Source organism: Macrosteles quadrilineatus, unplaced genomic scaffold, assembly GCF_028750875.1.
Source record: "Macrosteles quadrilineatus isolate MER2022 unplaced genomic scaffold, UCM_ALF_1.0 Scaffold_5__1_contigs__length_97177068, whole genome shotgun sequence".
NCBI lineage: Eukaryota > Metazoa > Arthropoda > Insecta > Hemiptera > Cicadellidae > Macrosteles > Macrosteles quadrilineatus.
Window position 1 is genome coordinate 84480643 of NW_026542598.1, and position 20789 is coordinate 84501431.

Genomic DNA, 20789 nt, shown 5'->3' on the forward strand with positions numbered 1-20789 from the left:
CAAAAGAGATTTGAACCCATTTAAATAATTTTATTTATTGACTTACTACTGAAAATTTTACTTAAATCTAATTGACTAAGTTATAAAGCGTGAACATTTGCCTGTATTCAACTACCTAATTACCTATCTCTATAACTACAGTTACGGGTTTGAAGTGTTTAAAGAGGCTTATTACATGACAAGCATTTTAATAAATTTATTTTTCACAGTCACATAAAAATAAAGGCAAGTGGTACATACAAGCATAATATATTATATATCTATAGATCCAAGTTAATATAATTGTATATATTTTTGTCCTTTATTTAATATTTTGGCTTAGTATAACTTTTTCCTATAATTTCCAAGTTGATATTTCTTAAGTGCAAGCGTCAGGATTGTATCTGCAAACTACGCCGTACAGATTTTGTTGAGCTTCATCACTTTCTGTTTTGTTGAACACCTGAAAAATAGAAAATCAAATGTTTTAAAATGTTATTGTAAAGATGGTTTTAAGCCGGTTTTTAAGTTCTTTTGGTAGAAAGGCTTAAACAGCAGTCTAATCTTGCTGAGGTAAATGGATTATAGCAAAGGATATCCGGATTGTACTCGCTCCTTCTTCCACTAAGACTCGACTACATGGAGAAAGTGTATCTGAAAAGTCTTTGTTTGATGTGTTTAGTTGTTTATTTTCATCAGTAAACCTATACACTAGAATTACTTAAAAGATTGATCAGTCAGTAGGTTATATTTTAAAAAATGAAACCATTAAAAAACTTTTGTTTTTATAATTTATTTTTTAATTTAATAGTCTATGTGTTTTTACGACAGTTTTAAACAAATTAAACAAAAGCTACTTTGGATGTGGTGGCTGTAGCAATTGTTTGCGCCAAATTATAATATTACTTTGGATGCATGTAGCATTCTCTCAAAATAATTTAACATGAAATGTTTCTAAGTTTATATTTGCTAATCAAAAATGATGCCAGCGTTTGGCTTCATTTGGCAGCTATTGAATAAAATTTACTTAAGTATATCCAATGTTACGCACGTCATTGAAGACGATGGTGGGTACCCATGAAAGAGTAGGGTTCAATGCTGCAGTCCTGTACCCATAATCCTCTATAAGCTTGTCTCCTGTCCCATCCACATAACAACGGATCATTCTTGCGTAGTTGACCGAAGTTTGTTGAGCACACTGTGAACATCGTCAGAATATTTTCCTCACACCATTCTTTGTGGTAAGTTATACATTGAATTGTTTTTTTATGTACTGTAAAACATGGTTTTTAAGGTTTTATAATACAGGATATTTCAAAAAGAATCATCCGGTTTTGTAGGTTTATAATTTTAAAACTAATAATTATATGGACATGAGGTTAATTCTATACTAAAGAGTAACCATTAAAGTTTTTTTACATACCATTTACAGGTGGTTAATATGGTGTCCTTTAGATGAACTAACAATAAACAAACATGCAATAAAAATGTTAGGTAGAAAAAGTTGTAAAAACAATTGAAAATTTGAAAATAAATGAAAATTTTTTAAAGGAGGGCGTTTTTTTTTTTTGTGAAGGGGTGCGTTTATCTGAAAACACATAAGTGTCTTGTAGAAAAATGTCATTCCTGACCATGAAAAATTCTTTCAAATCTTTACTAGAATCTTACTGCAAATCAACCTTAAAATGCTTTATCTTACTGCTTTCTAGTTATAACCGTTTAAACGTGTTTTGACGTTTTCAGATGGGGCAGAAAACTTTAGCAAAGGTTGTTCGGTCAAAAGATTACTACACGATTGTGTCTGTGCCATTTGCAGGAAATATTCATTTTTTTGTCCTAGGATGCTAGGCACGAGCCCGGAATTCTTTTTCACATTACTTCAGGCTAGACCAGGTGTTGGGGCGTTATCACTTGGATAAAATCCATTGGTCGTGGGATTTGAGCCCGGGACCTCAAGGACCGAAGTCCCACACGCTCTGGTCACTAGACCCGCTCGCCCCCTACTGTGAAGTGAGTAGATTTAGATTTAGATAAGATTGGATTACATTTAGCGATATAATTCTAATGCATTTTACTTATAGCACAGAGAAGTAAGTACAGAACAAACAATCAGTGGTAGACTTAAGTGCTGTGTCTAGCACTAGTCACTGGTGTCTAAGGTAAAGTCCAACACTGCCTCCCTCTCCCTCATGTACTACAACGCTCACGGTGGAGGAAGACCTTGTGCCCTGTGCAATAGGAATTTAATTTCCACTCGCCCCTGGGGCTCTTCCTTGCTCATTACAAGTATATTTCTGGCACAACAATCTAGAGCTAAAAGAGTGCATTCGTCCCATAAGCATGTTTCCTCTATACCTTACTTCTCCATGCAGTTAATTTCAATACATGATTAATTTTAATAATTATAAGTTTAGAATTGATTTGTATTCTTGATCTTCATCATTTAACTTTAATTGCATTTTGAAAAGAAGAATTATGACACGTCATCTTACTATATGACATTACAACACATAATAATCAAATCAAATCAAATCAAATCAAATATGCTTTATTCATAAAGTACAGTTTTGTACATTGAATGGCGTCAACAAACTTAAATCTATCTTAAATTAATAATTTACAAATTTGCATATCTTGGATCATTATGTACATTAAAAACCAAGAACCAGGAAATGAAAATAATCAAAACTGAATTAATTACTAACGCTAAGAAGGGAGGTGGAAAAATACTCTTCCAGGGAATATAACGCTTTCTCTACTAAATAAAGTTTTAGTTTTCTCATGAAATTCTTCCTGCTTTGTTCATTTCTGATTTCATTAGGAAGATGCTTAAAAAATTTTAATCCTATATAGGATGGTTTTTTTCATAGAATTTTAATTTGTGTTTACTTGAAATAAGGAATTTTTTATGCCGAGTGTTGTATGGGTGATAATTTGTCTCAGAGGTGCTCAAGGAGTTTTTTGCTAGAATAATTGTGTCGTAAATAAATTGGCCATATACCGTTAAAATTTTCAGTTCTTTGAATTTGTTTTTGGTTGTTTCGTTGTGTTCTAATTTCAAAATTATTCTATATATTTTAAAATTATATACAAAAGCTTGACTCAAGCCCGGCTTAAATGGAAATCTCCAGCTTGCACATCTATAATTTCATTACTCTTTGCAACTTACAAGTAGAAATCTCATCTGGTTTTATGATAAACTAGCTGTAACCCGCGGGCTTTGCCCCGTTTAACTTCTTAATTTTCAAGATTATCTCGTTCGCATGGCTCAATCACGTCCTGGTTGAAGTTTGTTCGCTACGCTCACTCACCTTTAGGTTGGAGCTCGTTCGCTACGCTCACTCACCTTTAGGTTGGAGCTCGTTCGCTGCGCTCACTTGCCTTCAGGTTAGCTCGTTCGCTACGCTAACTCGCCTCCAGGTTGAAGTTCGTTCGCTACGCTCACTCACCTTTTGGTTGCAAATTAGCTGTTGTCATAAATTGTAAAAGAAATAATAGTGCTGCACCCTGTTGGTAATTTTTGTAACTTTAATGCTATTGAACATCACAGAACAGAACCAACTTGTTTAATTGAAACAGCTGTTAAGATTCAATAATTTCATTTCTCATAAGGTTAACATGGGAAACTCCAGAGCCACTGGGGTGGAGCCCAAAAGGATTTTTGAAATAAGAATATGCCTATATGTTAATCGGGAATGTGAGCTATCATCATGCCAAATTTCAACCCAATCCGACCAGTATTTTTCGCGTTCACTTGTCACAAACATACATCCATACATCCATACATCCATACATCCAAACTTTCTCATTTATAATATTAGTAGGAGTAGGATGAGGGTTTACGATAGTCTTTTAGCGAATTTCCCTATAGGGAAGTATTAGCGAATTTCCCTATAGGGAAGTAGCTATTACCGTAGGTCTCATGGTAAGACCTAACCATGGTAAGCCCGGGACCGATTTACTTTTTCATTTTGATGTCCCCAGAGGCCAAAAACACCATTCGTTCAAATTTTTATATATCTATATATATGTGTCCATCCGCACGATAACTTGAGTAATTTTTGTCCGATTTTGATAAAATTTGGTTTGAAGGTGTAAGGTGGGATAAACTTGAATGAGTTCGCGAACCAGCATGATCGGACTATGGGAACGGGGGTTTATGGGGGGTTTTATGGGGTAAAAATAGGTTTTTCCCATTTTTGACCCTAAAAACACAAAATTTCACAATTTCTTTTTAAACCATTTTGTAGAGCTTAAAAAAACAAATAATTTAGTATATTGAAGCGTTATTATGCGCCTAATTGTTACGGAGAAAATTCAAAAAAATTGTAATTTTAAAATTCCCATGTTATTCTTATGGAGAATAAGTCAACTGTTGTAGTTTGCTTGTTTATGAACATATTTTGATTGATTTTGGAAAATACTTTTATTTCTTGCTAAACTATTACTATTTTATAAAACATCTTTTTTACCCTCCCTATTGCAGCAAACCTAAGTACTCGTTAAACTAATTCTAGGCTATTTAAATAGGAAATAAATGTGCTATTTTTATGGAGGCATTTTAGTGTAAATCCAATCAGGTTAATGGAAATTCGCTTAGTCTGCAGGTTTGCTGCGGCGGGGGTATTTTTTACTAGCAGCGCAGTTCAGGTATATATGTCACAAAAAAAATAACAGATAAATTTCTGTCCTTGAAACATTTTTTAAAACAAATGTATGAGTTTACTCATATATTAGGCTTAATTACCTTGTATGCAGCTTTTATCTGGTTTTCTGCATTCATGGTGCAGTATATGAAGTTGATAAGTTTCAAGTAGTGGGGTTTCTTAGAGTGAGTCACTAAACTTTTGATAGCGCAAGCATTCAGTTTGTTACCCAAACATTCCTTTGGTCCGTGTTGACATTCAAACTCCAAGTGTGCAACCTCCTGTGTGAAAAAGATCAACATGTTATTACCATACTAACTACATCATAAAACAATATAGTTATGTATCGGGAAATACTTACTAAAATCTAATAATTAAGGAAATTGACAGGAAAACAGGCTTACCTTTAATATATGTTGTACCGGTATATATTATGTGTCTCTATGGACTTTTTTAAAGGTAAGCCTGCTTTCCTGTTTATTTCCTTAATAATTCCTGGCAAATGCAATATATTTTTATCAGTTAACCATAAAATCTAATTAGTTATTGAAAAAGGAACCAAAATATTTTTTATTGGTTGACCTAAAGTTGGAATCAACATGAAAATGGTTAAATTACTTTAAAAAAAATCATTGAATGTAAAATAATGAAATAGTAGTTTTCATAACTAGGAACTAAAACGGCTCTTTTTGGTATGCGATCGTGTTTTATGATACAAATAAGTACCAAAAAGACACTTTCGCTCCGTGTGATGAACAACCATTTTCATCATACTGTGGAAACCTTCTAATCGTTACAAAATTACACCCCATAATTTGAGGTTATACAAAGTTGTCATCAATGTTTACATTTCTGTTGTTTACAAACATAACTTAAAATATCGTGTGATTAGCATTTGCAAACAAATTTCGAGGTTAGTGAAGCGAAAAATGTACCATATGTTTTTCTGTTCCCTCTTTGAAATGAACTGAAAACGATGATTTTGCGGACAATTTAGAGAACTAAAACCGGCTGTTTCCTGACAATATGATGAAATTAGTTTTCTTGGTTGACCAAAAGTATAAATAAGTAAAAAGATATTTTTTTATATCAATTTTTTAAGGGAAATCCTAAATTTAAATCACAACAAACTAGTACCCAGTTAGTTATTTTGGTTTTTTGTTGTAGTCTCTTTTGTATTTTTTACAATTTTTAAAACTTGTAATATACCATCTTAAAGACCTCTTGACAAAAACAGTCTAAGCTAAAAACATAAATTGTGAATACCTTAGCAAAACCAAAGGGGACAAGATCTATTTCAAGCCAGTCAGGGTATTTGTTGAACTCTCCCATAAGTGGAGTCAGCTGTTTTTGTATGAAACCAATTGAATCTGGACAGTAAGTTTCATAGTAAACTGTGATCTTTAATGTTTCCTGAAATACAATTTTGTATAAAAACATTGCATTTGTTTTAATATTACATTACCTTAGCTTTACCAAACGGAACAAGGTCTATTTCCAGCCAGTCAGGATACCTATTGAACTCTCCCATAAGTGGAGTCAACTGTTTTTGAATAAAATCAATTGAGTCTGGACAGTATGTCTCATAGTACACAGTGATCTTAAGAGTTTCCTGAAAAATAAAAACGTTCAACAATAGTTTTTGAAAGGTGTAAGTTATTTGTTAGCAGTTTCAATTATATCAATTATTTAAGATAGGGACGCCACTATGTGCGTATTTTAACCCAAATATGAGTAGCGCGATCTTGTGGTCTTGTTAGTGACTAAGGCCGACATGTTCCTTAGACACAGCTGTCATTTAATAGCCCATACAGCAGTTAATGTAAAATGGCAACATTTCTTTGTTCATGGCTGTATATAGATTTGATTTCTTCTTCAATCAATATTTTAAAGCCAGATAAAACATATTCCCTAAGTAGATTTCCCATCCTTATGGAACAGCTGAACAGGAGACTATTCTGACTATTCTCCATAAGCATTTAGCTTCTTAGGGTTTGTATTTATTGATGGTACTGATTAAAAGAAACAGCTGATCTGTACCATTAACACAGCTACAATTGGAATTTCACTCATGCCAATTTCCTCATTAAATAAAATCAGCTGTAGTGAAGTACTTCAGCTGTTCATTTTCTGCTTTGAAAACCTAAAGAGGAGTTAGAGTTTGACTCTTGTCCCATAGAAATCTAATCACAAGAGAGGGATAGTACTTAGCAGGTTTGTCGGTTTTCGCTCACATTATCATTGGCTATTTTGACAAGATGGATCGTTGTATCGCAAAAGGACCACATAGAATATTTTGGTGAATGAAGTCAAGAAGTAGTAGTAGAAGCTGATTTCGGATTTTATCTAGCTCCCTTTACCGCATTGGAAGCTTGTTATTAGCCTGTTTACAGATAACCTTCTTACACACTGCTATTTGTTCTTTCGACACCCAAAAATATTTGACTCAAAATGACACTTTGTATTTTGTAATGTAAAATAAAACATCTGTAAATCTTGGGTAAAATTAAAATTTAAAAGTAAGCTATTCATATCAACTTACTTTCTGCTCTGATAGTTTAAGGAGTCCAAGAAGAATGCTAAAAACAACAAAACCGCCTTTGATGAACCTGTAACATTCATTTGGGTTATTGATTTTGACAGGGTGCAATTAGTCTAATTAACAAACCAGAAATCAATACACAAGTCTTTTAGAAGACGTGCGTCTTGAAGAAGTATGCACGTTCAAATCTCATTTATCACAAAAAGGCAATTTGGTGTGTGATAATGTTGACACAGTAGTTTCCATTTAAACTGTTGATCCGCATCTAGAATTAAAATCTTTTGGTGATCTAGGCAAGGACAAACGTATTTTTATTAAAGATATTCTTCCATTAATGTGTTAAACTAAACAAATGGTATAGAGGTTATAAAATACTCATTTAACATCGCACATTTTTTTTTAAATATGTACATTACGGATTAAAACAAAACTAAACTCTTGTGAAATACGACTAAGAAATCAAGCCAAACTTTATAAGCTATTAAACCTCCAAAGGAGTATTAAGAGTTACTAAAATTAGAAACATTCAACTAGTGTTTTCAACTATAAAAACAATTTTTTAAAGCTAAATTTTGTGTAAGTTTATTTAATGCATGTTTAAAAAACAAAACTCGAATCTACTATACTTACATTTTATTGCGTTTCACTGATATTTTTTAAAGCAATTCTCACAAAACTGATTGAAGAAGGTTGTTCAATTTGCATAGGATTAATTCCGACGTATCTATCCACAATCAGTAACATTTGACATTATCTTTCTCAACAATAACCAGATCTTAAGAGGCTATCATTCAAGAACAACTAAACCTTTAGATAATGAAAACCAAGTTTATTTTTTAATATTGTTTCTACAAGTAACGATATAAACACTTAATAAATAGATATTCAAACAGATTAAAATTTTTTTTTTGAAGTTAACATGGATAAGAAAGAATAAGAGTCATTTCTGATGTAAATATCGTAAGGATGCAAATAATATACTGATATTATTTCCTATTAGTCATACCTTACCTTACCTATTAGGCCACTCAAACCTCAGAAGGTTTTTGGCCTTGCCAACTATGCCTCGCCATCTCTCTCTGTCTTGCATCCATTGAGCCTCTGCCCCCAATCTTCTCAAGTCCTTTTCCACTTGGTCCTTCGGGTCGCCGGATTTCTACCCCCGGATATTTACCCCCATGAAAAAACGCCTACGTCATTTTGACGTCACGAGGGGCGTGGCCTATACACGGTCGAGAAACAGCCCGCGACTGGAAATCTACCCCCGGACATCTACCCCCGGACATCTACCCCCGGACATCTACCCCCGGAAATCTACCCCCATGGTCAGCTACGCTACGTATCGGCCAAGATGCATTGTTGTAATTGATTTCATTAATTGGTTTATGTAAGTCAACGGCTCTTCGGTTATTCATTAGCTTATTATTCGAATTAACTTTTTTTGTAAAACGATAACTCAAAAAATACTTTATTCTTCTTGGGCAATAATATACCCCACGTCGTTGCCAACACAACAGGTGTGTCACTAAAACGATGATATCATAAAAAATATTTAAAAGTAAATAATAAGAAAGCATATTCATAATATCATATTTAGGAAAAACATATTGATTTCAGAAAACCTAGTTTTTTTAAACTGCATAATCTTGTAGTTGTTTTAATTCCAATAACATAAGATAAATGTTATTTGTTATAGACTTATTTAGCTACGTAAATCAAATATGTAAAATACTGTACCTATTCAATGTACATGTTAAACATGACAACAACATATCGCATACTTTATACTGGATATTAGAAGCTAATGAATAACCGAAGAGCCGTTTATTTACATAAACCGATTAATAAAATAAATTACAACAATGCATCTTGGCCGATACGTAGCGTAGCTGACCACGAGGGTAGATTTCCGGGGGTAGATGTCCGGGGGTAGATTTCCGGGGGTAGATGTCTGGGGGTAGATGTCTGGGGGTAGATGTCCGGGGGTAGATGTCCGTGGGTAGATGTCCGGGGGTAGATGTCCGGGGGTAGATTTCCGGGGGTAGATGTCTGGGGGTAGATGTCCGGGGGTAGATGTCCGGGGGTAGATGTCCGGGGGTAGATTTCCAGTCGCGGGCTGTTTCTCGATCGTGTATAGGCCCCGCCCCTCGTGACGTCAAAATGACGTAGGCGTTTTTTCATGGGGGTAAATATCCGGGGGTAGAAATCCGCTACCCCGGTCCTTCCAGCGAAGTCGTGGTCGTCCCAAGGGCCGCTTTCCTCATGGTAGTCCTTCATTTATCGCTTTAACTGTTGCATTTTGTTCTCTTCTTGCGATATGGCCTGCCCACCTGAGTCTTCTACTTTTGATTTGGGCTATTATGTCCGGGTCTCTGTAAAGCTCTCGAATATCTTTATTAGTGAGTATTCTCCATATTCCATCTTCATTTATGGGACCATAGATGCACCTTAAAATTTTGTTTTCAAACACCATCAGCTTTTTTTCAGCCTGTTTTGAGATTGCCCATACTTCTGACCCATACAATACTACAGGTTGTATGATGGTTTTACGTGAGGTAGGAGCCAGACAATAAGGGATACCCTGGTCCTCCAGGTTGAAGGTTAGGCATAAGGCTTACAACCTTATCCCGGAAAAAACTCTCCTGTTCAGAAACGTCAACAAAAAGCCTCCTATTAGTCATAGTCATCTAAATGTTATAGATAAAAATTATATCTAACAGGCATTTATTACATTGTGTATGCTTCGTTTTTCAAAAATTATGTTTAATTTATCTCTAAGTTATATTTAGTTATTTTTTCAAGTTTCATTCCCTTAAATTAACACCAAAAGACTTTACATAAAACAACACATGTTAGCAAAATACACTATAGTGTAAGATGGAAATTAGTTCGATTAGGATTCCATATAATTTTATTTTGGTAATTTCCATAGTTAATACAGTTTGCTGATTTTAGACTTTATTCCTTTATTCTTTTACAAAATGTTGAAATTCCTACTCTAAGGTATAATCTATAATCTAAGGTCGAGGTATGTATTCGGTTAAGATGTTATCATAATCTTACTGATCTAACATCAATTATTACTAATAGTAAATTTTTATTGACCAAGGCTTGGATGATTCACTGATTACATCTTAATTAAAACAAAAAGCCACATTCTTTATCAATTTATTTGAAAACTGATGAATCGTCTAAGGTAAACTCATAATAAACTATCGCACTAATGTCACATTTGGTATAGGTAAAACAATCAAAAAATATAACTAGACTATAATTGTTTTTGATGATAATTATTTGAACAATTAAGGTATGAAAGGATTTTTCCTGCTTCGGAACGCCCACAATGTTCTTTGGTTCATCTCCAGTTGGTGTTCCTGTTTATAAACGTTCCAGATGTTGGTTATCGCACGGAATGTAATGAAGTACAGAACTTCGAAGAGGCTCAACACGCTGATGCCAAGGAAAAGACTCAAAATCCCTCCAATGCTGGCTGAAAAACCCAAGCTAAATGAATGTTTTCATCAAATGCCTGTTAAAATAACCACGGTGTAACACTGTAATCAATTCTGTAATCCGAGACAATTTTATTTTCCTTTAAATCTGGGGGGTTTTATTTGACATTTTAACAATACAGCAATAAAGGTTGTACCACAAATTTTATCAATATATTTTTTATCTGTAAAATATAAGGTTACATCTCTTATAATTGAGGACTACTACTTTTGAAATAGTGTAAACTAAACCAATACCTGGTACATATACACTTTTAGTTATCAAATTTTACACAAGCTATCTATCTATTAAACTATCAAACTATCTATTAATGGGCTAAATAAATCTCACCAACATATGCTGCAGAACCCATTAAAGCAGTTCTTTTTGTCATGTTCATGTACTTCTTTTTTACCGCAATGGCCAGGAGGGAAATTGAAGTTGTGCTGAAATTAAGAAAATATCATTATTCTATTATCTTTACCACTATATGACACAGTTTCAAATCCAACAGTGCTGGGCAATTGACTAGAAAATTGAATCTAAAATGAATCTAGAAAATTCAACAAAACCGTCTTTGTCATTAAACACGCTCATCCATGCATAACGGTTAACATTTAAAATTTTGTTGCAAACCGGCAGACTCTATTAACTCAATGGCTGTAAAATTGGGCACTTTCATTTTTCCACAAACAGATGTTTGAGGCCTTACTTGAGGTCCACTTTTCCAGGGATGGTGGCGAAGGAAGAATTAACCATGAACTCCCAGGGTCGCCAGTGAATCTCCGGAAAGTAGTCTATCTCGTTGCACGACGGAAGACATTGACAGTTATCCTTGCCTTTCAATCGCATCTCCTGCTTGATCATCATAGCTTTAACAAAAAATGACTTTTAAACATACAACACTTTGGCAAACTCAGTAGTGCTCACCTGACAAAAGGTTGCCTGAACCTTAGAAAAGTCAGTAGCTTTTTGATGGTTTGGTTGTAAACTAAATCCATCTGTTGCTGATCACAGGGCTTTAAATAAATTATCCTTACTAAGGAAACAGCTGATTTAGTCAGTGCAAAAGCTACACAGATCATGTTACAGTAGTCTATTCACACATGCTTCACTCATTGGGTCAAAGTACACACCTAGGTGGCGTCCCCATCTCTAATTGATAATGGTAATGATACCGAGAGTATTGAGCCATTTCAGTACTTAAAAATTACCTTGACTATATTCTAACACTAGGTTAATATTTTAGATTTTTAAATACACCATATCCACTATACATATAATTTGTTATGAATTATTTAAACTATGTATTGTAATAAAAGTTATGACTTACATTGACTTTTCTCCACACATAGCAGTCTGCTATGACCACAAAGCGGCATTGATAAATTTCCTGAAAAATTTGTAAAATTAGTTTCATATTTATATCTTACACTTAAGAGCATATTTTCTTTGGCTGTTAAGAGAAGTATACATTCTATTTTCATGTTAAAGCTGTAGTTTTAGACGTAAAGTGAAAATAACATAATTGAATTAAACCACAAGAGGTTGATGTCAATTTCTATACTGTCAAATTCACAAACGTTTAAAAAAATTTAGGAAAATACCAGAGTTTAGACCTCTCCTTTAGAGAAAACGTAAGCAAATTAATTCTCATGGAGTGGATATATACAAATGTTACATAAAAAAGTGATATCTACTAGGGTGGCTAAACGAGACGCAGCCGCAGTTAGCGTAGGTGTTGTTAGAATCACACTCCCTCTCACAGTTGCGCTGCGTGTAGATGTGGAAGTAACGGAGATACCTCTCCCTCTCAAAGTAGCATCCTCTCTTCATAGGGTTCCATACCTTCACCACATCATCAGTACCTGAAAATCCCCAAGATATAAGTAAGTAAAAAATGGCCATTCTAGAACAAAAATTTACACTATAGGAAACCAATGTAAAATCTACAAAATTTTAATTTTATTTTAAATTCATGGATTTGTTGTTGAATTAAATTTTTTGGTATGTTATCTCTCCATTAAAACTTAATAGAAATACAAATAATTGAATTAAAAGTCAATTTTAAAATGACATTGTTTATAGCTTATAGTAGTTTCTGTGATAAAAATACAAAAATTAACTTAACTAATAGACTAAAACTCTATATAGGCATATGAAAATAATAAAAATAACACTTACTTGTTACAACTGGAGTTATGAAAACCATGACTCGGTAATTTGTCTTAAGAAAAATATTGCTGTGTACTCGCCAAGGTATTTCAGCTGGATTGTGAAGATATATCTGAAGGAAATATTTTAAAGTTTCTTAAGAAAAGGTTTTTGGTATATTTTCATTATTTATTTAGAACAGTGCAAGTAGACTTCTCATAACATTTTAAAAGAAGTGTGAATCATATTGTCTACTTTTGAGTCTGATTATGGTGACTGAATGTTTCTCCTTTATTAGAGCTAGTTACATCTTGTGCTTCAATTGTGTTAATTTTTGTTGAAGTTTGTGAATGACCTTCAAATTAAATGATAATTTTAAACTACTAGGACTGAAGATGGTTCACCTTAAGAGTCCTTGGAGGCTAGCAGCCATCTTGAATAATTTCAAACAGCTGCTGAAGGGTAAATTATCATCCAAAACTTTTTTTTGAAACACCAAAGTGGTGATAGTGTAAATATCTAGTATACTGTCAAATTAGAAATGTTGTTTGTTGTTTTGAATGTATTTTTATATTAAGGCAGTCCATGGAAGCCAACGGCCATCTTGGATTTGCCCGCCATAAAAGCAATGTTAATTTTGTTATTTTCAAACAGCCACTGAAGAGTTATTTATCAGCTCAAAATATTTTTTTTAGTATACTGTGAGATTAGAAATTTGCTTTGCAGTTTTTTAATTGTTTTATGAGTTATAACGTCTAGGCTCCATAAGGACTCTTAAGAAACAAACTAGTTGCTACCTTGGCAATCAGATTACTGTATGCAAGTATTTAGCTAATTTCATGTAAACAACTGACAATTCCAATCTTTAAGGGGGTATTTTATTCATAATTTTCATTCACATAACTTTTTAGTTTTTAAAACTTTAAAATTCTTGGAAAACAAGAAAAGCTTTTAAAAAGTGAGTTTTTTTAGTTCTTTATGACACAACTACTCGTAGTACTACAAACCTGTTAAAACCTACAATTCGAATTGAATACATCAACAATATCCAAGCATTTACCGAGAACGCCCTATTGTTGAAGCTGCAAACGTCATCGTAGTCATTGTCCCGGACGCTCAGCAAGTACCGTGTGCTGCTGGAGTACGCGTTACCCCACAATCTGAGTGGTAGAGCGTCATAACGCTCACTCTGATACCCGAGGTCTGGAGTCCACACATTGTGGTCCACTCTCTTCCCGTCCAACAGTCCGTACTTCTTGTACCTGCAATTATCGGGCAAATATAAAATAGGCACTTATAAAAGAGGAAAATACAACTACAAAGGGTGCTATTGGCCATCAAAGAGTGTCGTAACAAGACTTTTACTTACATCTGTAAGAGTGCACCATTGACTGTTGAATACTGAAGTAGACATCTATATGGAAGCTAAATGACTGATAACTCACACTTCCAGAAACTCAGGTCTGAGGAATGCTTCCAGCGGCAGCATGTTGTGGACGAAGCAGATTGACGACGGAGTTATAATGGTCTGTAGATGCGCCGGGAGAGGTTCTATGTTCTTGTGCATCCTGGTGACGGAGATGAACACGTTGCGAACATCTGGCAGATAGTTCTGGCAACAGGAGTACAATTACATCCACAGTCAAGATTATAGAAAACTGTGCTAGTTTGGGATAGAATACTGAGTTAATTTTTAGGTCAGTAAAATTGTTAGAAAGATCGTATTTCTGTTCTTTTTGTCCCCTGAACCCTAATTTTCTCAGATGACCTAAACTCTCACCTTATTGTGTTTTATAGTTCATAATTGCGATGGATACTGGGTAACTAGTTTAATTTTAGTATATGGAACGTTAATTGAAAACTGAACGTTTCGAGAGGTAAGCTTGTGTGGTTTGTAATGAAAAGGATATCTTCATCTTTGTCACTATTACAATACATGTAAACACATACTCCTCCCATGGCCGCCTTTAACTCCAGACCGCGGCCTTCGAAGTGGCAAAAACGTCGCAACTAGTGTTGTAACAGCTGTTTTGTTTGGAGGCAGCTAATGGTATTTTGTGTATTTTAGCGAATTTTCCATATAGGGAATAAGCTATTACCGTAGGTCTCATGGTAAGACCTGGACCAGGTTCCGACTTATTTATTTTTTAATACGAAGGCTTGGTTACTGGGATTTGAAAATATTGACTCCACTTTTAAATGTACAGAAATAGATTTTCAATTTTTTTTGTTTTGGTGTTCAATTGTATACGTTGATTTTCAACTAGCTGTTTGCCCGTTCTACGTACGGGAATATTTGTAGTAAGTTGAAACCTTATATTCAGAACAGGGTTTGCATATTTTAGTGTGCATTTTCCAGATATGCTGGCAAAACTATTACTGTATAGGAATGCATATAAACCTTCAAAAATACAATATCTGACAGTTTCAAAGCCAAAACGAATGCTTTGCAATTAAATGTCACCCGATCGTGTTAGTCCATATTTTATATCTAATGATACTGTAAAAGGAATTGATGATGCATAACCCTAAGGTAGGCCTGTAATTGAAAGTTACTTTTGACACTGGTTAAAAGTAGTTAAAATACTACATCAACCTCAGTACTGCACACTTTACTTTACTACTTTACTTTTGAAAAAGAGGTTGGCGGCCTCTTTTAACCTTGCATTTGCCCGTCCACATAGACTAACCGCCCGTGCGTGGGACGTTAAAGCAAGGCAAGGCGGTACAGTACAAAGGTGAACTGTACTGATACATTTTAGTGGCAGTGGCCAGGATCCGAAACCACGTCATCGCTGCCATGGGTCCGAAGTCCGCGACGCTACCGACTGAGCCACCGGATCACTATAGTAATACCAGAAACGAAAGATCCCTGGGCCGTTTCGAGCCGCGCAGGTTTGAATGGTACGCCACACCTACCGCGCGAACAACGTGATCTTTTCGTTTCTGCGCAGGTTGTTTTGTTCTTGGGATGTCTATAATTCACTTTATTCGGGTTGAAATTTTCATTAACAAAGGCGCTCTTGTCTTCTCCATGAAACACTGAGAAATAAGGACATTAATGTGTTACCAACAGACATACACACACAAATACAAAATTGAATTAGGGGATTTGCTACGCTTTAACCAAAGCAAATTACAAATCCGTTGGCAAATATATAAATAAGTAAATAAATACACAGTCCACAAATCATTGATACGTTATCAACGCCAAGCTTTAAAAATTCATTATGGTTTGCTAAAAAAAAATCTTTCACTTAATGTGGTGCAGTACCAAAGTTATTAATATCCCTTGGTTTTTTTTAGTTTTCGAAAATCAAAGTTAATTCCCATTAATAGCATTATTTGTAAGCAACTTTGAATGTTAACATATAAATGATAGTTTGAAGAAACCACTTTATCCAAACAAAGGTTTCTTATTTAAAAGGTTACGTAATCTCTAAACGATAATCGGTACACATATCTAGCAAATATTCGGAGGAAATGTGACAAAAAACGAACAAATCTGGGGTTTTGGACGTTTGTAGTTTTACTTCTTAAGTAGGAAAAGTACCGATATCGTTGTCGAAATGTAAGAACTGAAAGCGAGTTTAGCTACATCTGTAAGTTAAACCTCTGTTACGAGCACAGCGAAATCAGGAAGATCTTCCAAGATCGCAGCAACATCCACGATCACCCACTGCAGTTTTGATTTTTTACTTTGCACTTTACACAACTGTCATTGAAGTGCCGTCAATGAGTGGAAACCTTTTTTATAAACTATTGGTGACGATGATTAAAAAAATGTAAGTTTCCCAGCACTAATACAACACTGATTCGCAGTATTTTCCCCGGTTATCAAAACTCAAGAACAATCGTTGCACTTGCGATTAATTAAACCGGTTAAGTAAGGCACAACGTTTTTAATCTCACTTGGTTTGGATGTGCTAACAAAACTTGATCGGAAATGGTTGCGGTATTTGTAAACAACTTTTAATGTAAACATTTCAGTGACAGCTAGAAGTGAGAACTAATCCAAACAGCTGGTCGTTATTTCATAAAAGTAATAGTAAACATTGGGATAAAATTTGACAACAATCGAACAAAATTGGGTTTTTGATGGTTCGTTATTTTGTTTTCAAAGAATCGAGGCCATGTTTTTATAGCCAAAGACACTCTCACCATTCCAGTAAATACAGAAAAATGATTAGAACCTTGATCGGTATTCTATTTTTCTAGGAGTAGGCCGCGTAAAATGACGTTTTGGCGTTACAGACGGAACCACAGAATGGACAAACAGGCAGACAAACAGACAGAAATGGAGATAAGACTCTTTACTCGAAAGCTTTCTTAGGCTATGAAACGTAAAAATAACCAAAAACTGCATGATTCTAAGCAATGTACAGACAAAACTGTAATTTTATTTATATAGATACATTCTTAAATTTAAATAAATAGTATGTGAATTAAATTAGCTGGTGTCACCTGTCTGTCATGTTATTTTATGGGATGTCTGCCGCTAAACACTACTTGCAATGTCGCCATTTCAACTAGGCCGCGGGCTGGAGTTAAAGGTGGCCGTGCTTTTCCTCAACCACAACTAGCAGTTGATGTTAATTTCTTTTTTCCTCATGTAGTAGTTTACAGATACATTATCAGTACAAAATAATCTTTTGTTATAAAATCTTCTCTTGACCTATTTATTCTTATCAATAACAATATAATGTCTCAACACTACTGTTGTTGAGATGGTAAGTAATGGCCTTTATAGTTTGATGGTATGTTTACTAACTTAGGAAATCTAAAGATTTTATTCAGTTTCTACATAGGAATTTTTTGTCTGACTGTGGCTATTTTGAAAACTTACTTTAATTACATGTGTTAAAGCTTCATCATCAAGATAGTCAGATCCTCCTCCAGCATGGCCACAAAGGTTACGCACAACGTCCAGCCGAGCCTTCCTGAGATGCAAAGACACATGTCATAATCTCTATAACTAATATTGAAACTTATACTCATGCTCACAAAATGTAGGCAGTTTTAGGTCAAGAAATCTATCCCCTCCGCTTGATCCTACATTTAAAACAACATAGCTAAACAGTTGAGGTTTGCCAAAATGTCAATCAGCTTCAACATACATTAAGCAAAAAGTAGTGGGGTAACTTCCCTTTCCGTAAAACCGCCTAAATTTTGCTAACGGACTAATTACAAAAGTCCAAAATTTGAGTAACTTACAAAACTACATAACACATTTCACTTGTTTCAAGTTCATCTTTCATTTATACTTCAAATACATTACACCTTACTTGTTTTCAGATCTCTAGATATTGAGATCTAATTAATTTTAGAAACTATAATGATAAATTCTTTGTTCACCAAGAAGAGAGACCCCAGAATTTCTGTATAGCATTTCAAACCCTTGCAAAAATTAAAAATTTAATTCGAATTTGAGCTTATTCTACTTCACTTGTAAAAAGAAGTGTGGATAATTCGAATTTGAAAAGAGAGATGTAGCTGACTTTATGAGGACTCAACTTAATCAACATTTTGTTTTTGGTCAAAAAGAGATTGCCCTTTAAAACCTCATTTGGAACTGTTGAGATTATTGGTTGGGCCATTGAATGTTGGCCTTTTGAAAGATACTTGATATCAACTTTGGAAAAATGGTACCTGGATGTATTAAGATTTCATCGCAGAAATTACAAGGGACTACGTTTGCCAAGGACATTTACCATGGTTTGTGTTTTATAAAATAGCAATGCAACAGTACAGCTTTAAGGGGGTAACTACACAACTTAGTTACAGTTAATTCTTACATTGAATCGTTGAGGTTGGTCTCCTTGTAGAGTGCTGAGACATCCACCTTGGCATGAGAGATGTGGCTGGATGTGCAGACAGTGACGGCTGGGGAGGGAATGGACCAGCTAGATGTGGCTCGGGTCTCCACAGACATAACAACAGGGGTGGTATAGAAGTCTGAACTGACCAGAGCGACAAAGTACCAGCAACTGGAGTACGTCACTACCATGGCCAGGCCCCAGAACAATCTGGCAAATTGATTAATCCAGATATTTACAATTTTAGAGAGAAAATAGTTTTCAATGACACTAACAAACAATTTAGCCCGTTAGGGTAGTAGCATAGAATAGAGGTAGACGTAGATATATACCTACACCTTCACTTCTATCTTCACCTCTTCCCTAATTCCGTTTTTACCTCCACCTCTATATCTACCACCGTCTTCACCTCTCCTCCACCTTCACTACCTCCTCCACTTCTTCCCTAACTCCGTCTTTATTGACCTCCGCATTCACCCCTCCTCCGTTTTCACTACCTTCTCCACTACTCCCCTAACTCTGTCTTAACCTCCACCTCTATATCTTCCTGCCCCTTCACCAAATTCCCGCTTTCACTACCTCCTCCGCTTCTCCACTAACTCTGTCATTACCTCCACCTCCACCTCCTATATCTACCTATATATACATCCGCCTTCACTACCTCCTTAATATCTCACCTTACTTCATCTTTACCTCCTCCTTTACCTGCTCGATCTCTACCTCCGTCTTCATTACCTCATCCACTCCTCTAAGCTCTTTAGCTTCACCTCTACCTCTATCTATAACTCCATCTCCTCCTCCGCCTTCTCCTCTCTTCCATCTTCCCCCTCCACCTTCTCCTCTACCTCTTCTTCCTCTCGCTACCTCTCCTCTCTCTACCTCAGTCTTTACCACCTCCTTCAACACTTTCTCTACCTCTCAACCGCCACCATTTTTCTCATCCCCCTACCTTTTCACTATCTAAACAATTACCCTAAGGGCCTATTTGACCATTCATTGTCACCAGTAACACATCAGTTGAAAATTCATGCAGGGTACCTCACCTCTCCAGTAAGCTCCTGTTCCGCTCGGCCAGGTACCGGACTCCGTGTAGGGTTGTCATCTCGGAAAACTGCCTCACGTAGTCCGGACCCTTCTCCTTCAGCAGCTCCCACCAGAGCTGTCGGCGACTGCCCATCTATATTTCAAATAGATACAATAGAAATACATAAAATACAAATAGAGTTATATGTCCACAACTTAGAACCAAAAGGTTTTTGATTATTTGTACATGCAATTGCCTAAGAAAGCCAAAACAAGTCTTATAAATTTGTCCTGTTCTTGGATCTGTAGGTGACGAAACAAAATGACAATTTATATTTTTCACTAGGGTAAAACTAGAGCACTGATGAAGATAAATATTGTTTTCTGTATTCGGTATTTTCTAGAATGTCTTCTGAGATTTAACCGGGGCCTAACTTTTTTATTCGCAAATAAAACTACTAGTTCAAACCCCCAGTTTTGCGCTACATTACAGGTGACACATTTTCTCCTAACTTTGGAGATTTAAGAATGCTTAAACAACTAATATTTTGTGATAGATTATATGTATACCTCTAGAAGGGGTAATGTGCATAAAAGATTGAGATAACATTACAGATATCAGGAAAAATATCAAATAAATATACATCGTTTTATGCATAAAAAACTTCCATGTATACAGAACTACTATGTTTACAAAATTAAGTTTTAATAATCATATCCTCCGAGTGTGTTAGTTCTAAGCCTTAGAAAACTTACAACTCCAAAAGCTAAAACAGCCTAATGTTATTTATGCTTCTCTTAGCATAAGAGGTTGTTGCAACACAGAAAATTGAACTGATTTTCATAATCCCTCTCAAATCTCAAAGAGTCGTAACAGTAAATTCGTTAATATCTGGACCGTTGTGCTTAATTAATCTAAACACTGATATACCCTTTTTATTGTAATCCTCTTCATGTTGAAACACTAACCACGATTACTCTCAACCACAATGTGTATAAGAACGTTTAAGCATTGATTATGTACAATTTGTAGTCAATGGTCCAGGCCTTATTATTTTCGAATGACGTCTGCATGTTTTTCAAGAGCCCTTCAGTTACTTCACGTGTTTCTAATTCTATGCAAATATTTATTTTCAC

At 35.1% G+C, this 20789-nt stretch overlaps 2 protein-coding genes across 3 annotated transcripts; both read right to left on the minus strand.

The window, feature by feature from the left end:
• Positions 1-168: 168 nt before the first annotated feature.
• On the minus strand, positions 169-7911 carry LOC128995042 (GILT-like protein 1). 2 transcript variants are annotated; one of them, XM_054419915.1, is made up of 6 exons: positions 7798-7911; positions 7168-7234; positions 5892-6038; positions 4727-4906; positions 1031-1177; positions 169-442 (listed from the first exon to the last, which is right to left on the minus strand). In XM_054419915.1, coding segments are annotated over exons 1-6 (627 nt in total). In that variant the 5' UTR covers positions 7800-7911; the 3' UTR covers positions 169-358. The 2 variants fall into 2 exon arrangements, with proteins under 2 accessions (XP_054275890.1, XP_054275888.1); XM_054419913.1 differs by lacking the exon at positions 5892-6038 and adding an exon at positions 6091-6237 and having other exon boundaries at positions 170-442.
• Positions 7912-10469: 2558 nt separating this feature from the next.
• Positions 10470-20262, minus strand: LOC128995743 (pickpocket protein 28-like). Its single transcript, XM_054420760.1, has 13 exons — positions 20223-20262; positions 19673-19806; positions 19312-19544; positions 18609-18839; positions 17660-17753; positions 14259-14425; positions 13874-14075; positions 12844-12946; positions 12360-12527; positions 11993-12052; positions 11372-11531; positions 11011-11105; positions 10470-10657 (listed from the first exon to the last, which is right to left on the minus strand). Exons 1-13 carry the CDS (start codon positions 20260-20262, stop codon positions 10470-10472), a joined length of 1875 nt encoding a protein of 624 aa, XP_054276735.1.
• Between the last annotated feature and the right edge of the window lie 527 nt (positions 20263-20789).